General features: G+C 42.5%; 1 protein-coding gene across 10 annotated transcripts in view; it reads left to right on the top strand.

Annotated features, from left to right (window-relative positions):
- The window catches only part of CDKAL1 (CDK5 regulatory subunit associated protein 1 like 1), a 678,378-nt gene that overhangs the window by 430,062 nt on the left and 242,316 nt on the right, over nucleotides 1-6,000 (top strand). For all 10 annotated transcript variants that reach the window (XM_024121827.3, XM_024121823.3, XM_028479372.2 and 7 more), the window contains one exon: nucleotides 4,223-4,368. In XM_024121827.3, coding sequence (XP_023977595.1) covers nucleotides 4,223-4,368 — 146 coding nt within the window. The remainder of the gene's footprint in view (nucleotides 1-4,222; nucleotides 4,369-6,000) is intronic.

Here is a 6,000-nt window from a genome sequence, read left to right as displayed (position 1 = left end):
TGATTTTAAGGCACCCCCTCTGCTAATGGATGGGGCTGCTTCCTGTCTTGCTAGTTGTTTGGCATAGGGTGTCCAGCACTGTAGCATGCTGGTCGTTGAGTGAAGCTGGGTCTTGGCGTTGAGATGGGGATCTCTGGGAGATTTTTGCTGTTTCATATTACGTGGAGCTGGGAGGTCTCTTGTGGACCAATGGCTGAACTTGGCTCTCCCACCTCAGTGGCACAGCCCTGATTCCTGGCTGGAGCACCAAGAGCCTGTCCTGCACACAGCTGAGAATAAAAGGGAGAAAAAGTAGAAAGAAAGAAAGAGAGAGAGGGAGGGAGGGAGGGAGGAAGAAAGAAGATAAAATAAAATAAAGATTAAAAGAAATTAAGTTGGGCTTCCCTGGTGGCGCAGTGGTTGAGAGTCCGCCTGCTGATGCAGGGGACACGGGTTCGTGCCCCGGTCCGGGAAGATCCCACATGCCGCGGAGCGCCTGGGCCCGTGAGCCATGGCCGCTGAGCCAGCGCGTCCGGAGCCTGTGCTCCGCAACGGGAGAGGCCACAACAGTGAGAGGCCCGCGTACCACAAAAAAAAAAAAAAAAAAAGAAATTAAGTTACTAAAATAAAATGTAAATAATTATTAAGAAAAATAATTTTTTTAAGTAATAAAAAAAGAAAAAAAAAAACGGACGGACAGAGCCCTAGGACAAATGGTGAAAGCAAAGCTATACAGACATAATCTCACACAGAAGCATACACATACACAGTCACAAAAAGAGGAGAAGGGGAAAAAGTAATATATCTTGCTCTCAAAAGTCCACCTCCTCATTTTGGGCTGATTCGTTGTCTATTCAGGTATTCCACAGATGCAGGGTACATCAAGTTTATGGTGGAGATGTAATCCGCTGCCCCTGAGGCTGCTGGGAGAAATGTCCCTTTCTCTTCTTTGCTCGCACAGATGCCGGGGTTCAACTTTGGATCTGGACCCGCCTCTGCGTGTAGGTCGCCTGAGGGCGTCTGTTCCCGCTCAGATAGGACGGGGTTAAAGGAGCAGCTGCTTCGGGGGCTCTGGCTCACTCAGGCCCGGGGGAGGGAGGGGTACGGATGGGGGCGAGCCTGCGGCGGCAAAGGCCGGCGTGACGTTGCACCAGCCTGAGGCGCCGTGCGTTCTCCCAGGGGAAGTTTTCCCTGGATCCCGGGACCCTGGCGGTGGCGGGCTGCACAGGCTCCCGGGCGGGGAGGTCCCTTGTCTCTTCGGCAGCTCCAGACTTCTCCCGGACTCCCTCCCAGCCAGCCGTGGCGCACTCGCCCCCTTCAGGCTGTGTTCACGCAGTCAACCCCAGTCCTCTCCCTGGGATCCGACCGATGCCTGAGCCTCAGCTCCCAGGCCCCGCCCGCCCCGGCGGGCGAGCAGACAAGCCTCTCGGGCTGGTGAGTGCCGGTCGGCACCGATCCTCTGCGCGGGATTCTCTCCGCTTTGTCCTCCGCGGCTCCGAAGCTCCCCCCTCCGCCACCCGCAGTCTCCGCCCGCGAAGGGGCTTCTAGTGTGTGGAAACCTTTCCTCCTTCACGGCTCCTTCCCACTGATGCAGGTCCGGTCCCTATTCTTTTGTCTCTGTTTTTTCTTTTTTCTTTTTCCCTACCCAGGTACGTGGGGAGTTTCTTGCCTTTTGGGAGGTCTGAGGTCTTCTGCCAGCGTTCAGTGGGTGTTCTATAGGAGCAGTTCCACGTGTAGATGTATTTCTGGTGTATCTGTGGGGAGGAAGGTGATCTCCGCGTCTTACTCTTCCGCCGTCTTCCTCCTCCCTCCTCTCTCTTTGTATCTTGATGTAGTTTTGACTCAGATCTACGTTTATATGTTTGGCGGTGTACTCAGCACAGTCCTACTAGCCATTGTAGACATTCAGAGAGGAGTAAAACTTAATCACAGCCCTTGTCCACCTTCCATCTGGAGATGCATGACCCATGTTGCAAAGTCGAACCAAGGAGGTATTTGGGTAACAGCAGGAGCAGGTTGCTGAGGAATCACAGAGAAGGAAGTCATCTCTTGCACCAGAGAATCTGTAACTCTAAGCTGAACCTTAATAATAGAGAAGAATTTTGAAAGGGGAAGTAGCCCAAAGGTTACTCTTAACCAGCAGTGCTGAGTGAGAAGAGGGATAAAAGGAAAAACAAAAGAAAAAATATGTACTTTGTCTCTTTGGGGTACATTAATCTATGTTAAGTCGTGATTCTTTTTGTAGAAGAAATACAGACTTTAAATAAGGGGCAAGTTTGTTTTTATTTTGTGTTCTGGTGCCTACTATTACAAAGTTGCAAAGTCTGTAGTACGAAGCTGAAGATAATTACTAGCGGGAAATCTTATTTTGAGAGCCAAAGGGGAAAAAAAACCACCAAATTTATCCTACTTGTTTGCTATTAACATTTTAGTTTGAAAATTGTCATGCTATAATAGGGCAATGCTTCATCTAGTGCAGTATGCTGTTTATAGGAGAAGGCCACCCTGAGTGTTTCCAACAGAAACTGCACCCTTTCTGTCCCTGGGTCATGTTTACTGAGAACCCTGTTCAAATTTAGATTTTGCAAGTCAGTACAAGTTATCTCTCCTTCACTTGCTAGGTAAGGAAACTGCCTTGTTGAAAAGCTATTCTGTTTATTGATAAATTCCCATTCATGTGTATGAAAACGTGTTACCATGAACTTTAAATACTCTCCAAGGAAGAAGAATGTTAGATAATTTATGTATTGAGAGCCAACATATAAGCAAATACTGGATTATCTTATTTCATTTTTACAGCGGCCTGGTAGCCCAGTGAGGTGGGTATTACCCCTATCTTCATTCTCCAGATGAGAAAACCAAGGCACAGAGTTTGAGAGTAAAATTTCATTTCACAAATTGTGTTATTTGTTAAGGTGTCATTTTTTTTTACCACAGTATGTATGTTGAAAGTTAGCTAAAGCTGAGTCCTGTGCCTTTAGAAAACAGAGATTTTTGTATAATTTGTTTTTCTCACAAAAATCAAGAATCTTGATTTTCAAGTGTGAAAAACCTGAAAGACAGAGAATCTAGCAGAAGGACAACCTATTTTTTGTAGAGTAGGTAGTGATAAATGTTGCCCTGCATCCCACAGCCTTATTATACATGGAAGGTGTTGAGTAAGGAGATGAAGAGCCTTCTAACTAAATACCCAGCCAAGAAATACAACAGTTTCATGAAGGAAATCTTCAGATGATGTGTTAGCCAGTTATTTTGCTGCTAAATAAGAAATTGTTGAACTTCAGTTCCAATTTAGTAATCTGTATATAGCAAGGTATATCCCTATTAATTCCTGGAAGAGAAGGTCAATAAAGGATATCCATGAGTAGTATCATTTGGTTATTTGAATCTCTTAGAAGGATTTTTTAAACCAACTAAGCTGCTCCTAAGAAGATGGTTAGTTTGAGTTTGTCACTCTTTTCTTCCACTTTGGTAAAAATACTAATATTATAGTCAGTGGAAAGAAAATGAAGGAATGAAGAGTATGGGTGATACATATGCATGACTGAGCCCTGAATAGCCAAGAGAGGTGACTGTATGGAATGAGGTGGCTCTTTGACTCCATAAGATCCCTCAAAATACTGTTCTAATGATAAAATGAGATGACAGATGTGAAAGTATGATACAGTACTTTGTGAAAGTATGGTACAGTACTTTGAAAACTAAAAATCACTGGACACATGCAAGTTATTAAAGAGCAGTTCCTTTCTTGACATTTTTATCTCTATTGGACCTTTAGTGTTCTCTCTCTTCTCCCCCCTTTTCCCCTCCCCCTCTTTTTCTCCTTCCTTCTTCTCCCCCAACCCATTGATGGGCCATAAATTAGTCACATTTTTCTTTTTTGCTCACATAAATGGTTTCCTTACCACCATTTTCCTTTTACCACTCTTTTTTCTACCCACTTTGTATCCTTGGAGGAATTTAGAACAATCTCTGAATTTCCTAATTTGTTTCACTTAAACTTGCCCTCTTTAACTTTGCAAGACAGATTCTTCTTTCTGCTCTTTCCTTATTTCTCTTCTTTGGAACGCTGCAGCTTAAAGGTAGGTAGCAGTAGGTGACCATTGGTGAACTGGCTGACTTCATTGTTTGATACTCTGCCTTTTGCATAGTAGATACTCAAAAATAAGTGTGAGAATTGATCTGAGGGAAACCATTCTCTGATTTGTTAAAGTGATTGTTTTCTCCTTCCATCTTTTTCAAGGAAATGGCAAAAATCCTTAATCACCCCCGAGTCTATGCCTTTCTGCACATACCAGTCCAGTCTGCCTCTGACACTGTGCTCATGGAAATGAAAAGAGAATACTGCGTGGCTGACTTCAAAAGAGTAGTGGATTTTCTGAAAGACAAGTAAGTCTGTTAGCATTTAAGAAGATAACCATCTCCTCTTTTCTTTTAAAAGCATGTGGCAAAAATGCACTTATGGTAGCCACAATTAAAGGCACCAGAGAGAGGTGAGACTTTCGAAGCTTTCAAAGCCTTTAAGTTTTCCTTAGACACCCTTGATGTGGTTTCTTCTGGCCCCTCAGTTTTATCCACCTTCCCTCTGTGCATCGCACCCCATTAATTTGTGTAAGGTTGCCAGTCTTCCTCAGGTAATGTGCATTGTGATCATTTCTGTACCTGACCTCGTAGATGAAAACTGCTTTAGCTTTGCTCTGCTTAAATCTCCTTTAATGTGGCTTTTTGAAGTTGTCAACTGATTTTGACGTGGAGGTAGGTCAAATCATGTCATGACAAAAGAGATAATTTTCTATGAGATACCATTTTTTGAAGAGTATCTGGGAATGTCTTTGCTTTTATACACTTATCCTTGTGGTTTTCTTGCAGAATGGGATTTATAAGGAGATTTTGGGATTCTGTTTTTTTAAAGTTCAAATTGCCATTGACCAAAATTAAGGCACATTTACACAATCTCAGACATGAATGATAATTTTGCTTCCACAGAAAACACTTGCAGCCCATAATTATATTCTTCACAATCTTACTTCTCTTCATCACCAAACGTTGAATGCCTTCTGTGATTATAAAAGGCAGGAAATAGTGCTGGCCAAGGTCATACAGAATGTTCTCGTCTGGGGCACTGTTCTCCCCGCTGGGGCTATGTCATTTATCTTGGCATATTTGTGGCCTGGGTCTTTCTACTTTCCATAATTTTTTCCCATAATCTTTTCCTCTGTTGTTTTTCTAAATTAAAATACAACTCTTTATTTCCATCTTCTTGTTTATAATTATGTACCTTTGTACCAAGTACTACGTGTGTATGATTGCTTTATACAAATTGTAAGCAATTCTTTTTTCCACCTTCAATTAGTCACTTATCCTGACTACATACAGATCTTTTAAAAATCTTTTTCTTCTTCTGTTTACTTTCTCCTTCCTTCCTCATCTTCCCTTTGTGTGTCTAATTTTTTTTTTTCACCTCTAGGCATTTCTTGATTATCCTAACCACCAGAAATAAAGACACTTGGTGTGCATTCAAGCAAATACAGCTAATTGTTCGAATATTCAAATCAGTGAATAGAAAGTATATTTATTCTAAGATTTCATAATTATAATCGTTAAGTATATACAACTTTCAAAGTTGAAAACAGAATAATGATGGATCTCTAATACTTCCTGATCTTGAACAGAACTGAGAGCAAGGCTAAAGAATAAGGATTTTTACATGAGATGTCTGTTGTTGGCCTGTATCCCTCCTTTGCATTTATTCTGGCTTATTATAGGTAAACTTGTCTCATGTAAGAGAGTCCTTTTGGGCACGCTGGTGCTGGTGAATAGCATGTTTTCAGAATGGCAAATAATTGGTTACACCTGTGAAATTTCTTGCCTTCTGCTTACTAGAGCAGTAGCAAATAATGCACACAGTCCCTACCTGTTGCACAAGATTTTGCCGAGCGTAGACATGCAGCCTGTTGTGCAGAATGGACTAGAACACTTTCCAGATAGTTGTGTTAATGTGATTCAGTGAGGTTAAGGAAT

Source organism: Physeter macrocephalus, chromosome 18 (genome assembly GCF_002837175.3).
Source record: "Physeter macrocephalus isolate SW-GA chromosome 18, ASM283717v5, whole genome shotgun sequence".
Lineage (NCBI taxonomy): Eukaryota > Metazoa > Chordata > Mammalia > Artiodactyla > Physeteridae > Physeter > Physeter macrocephalus.
The sequence above is the reverse complement of the archived record's forward strand: the minus strand, read 5'-3'. Positions and strand labels throughout refer to the sequence as shown.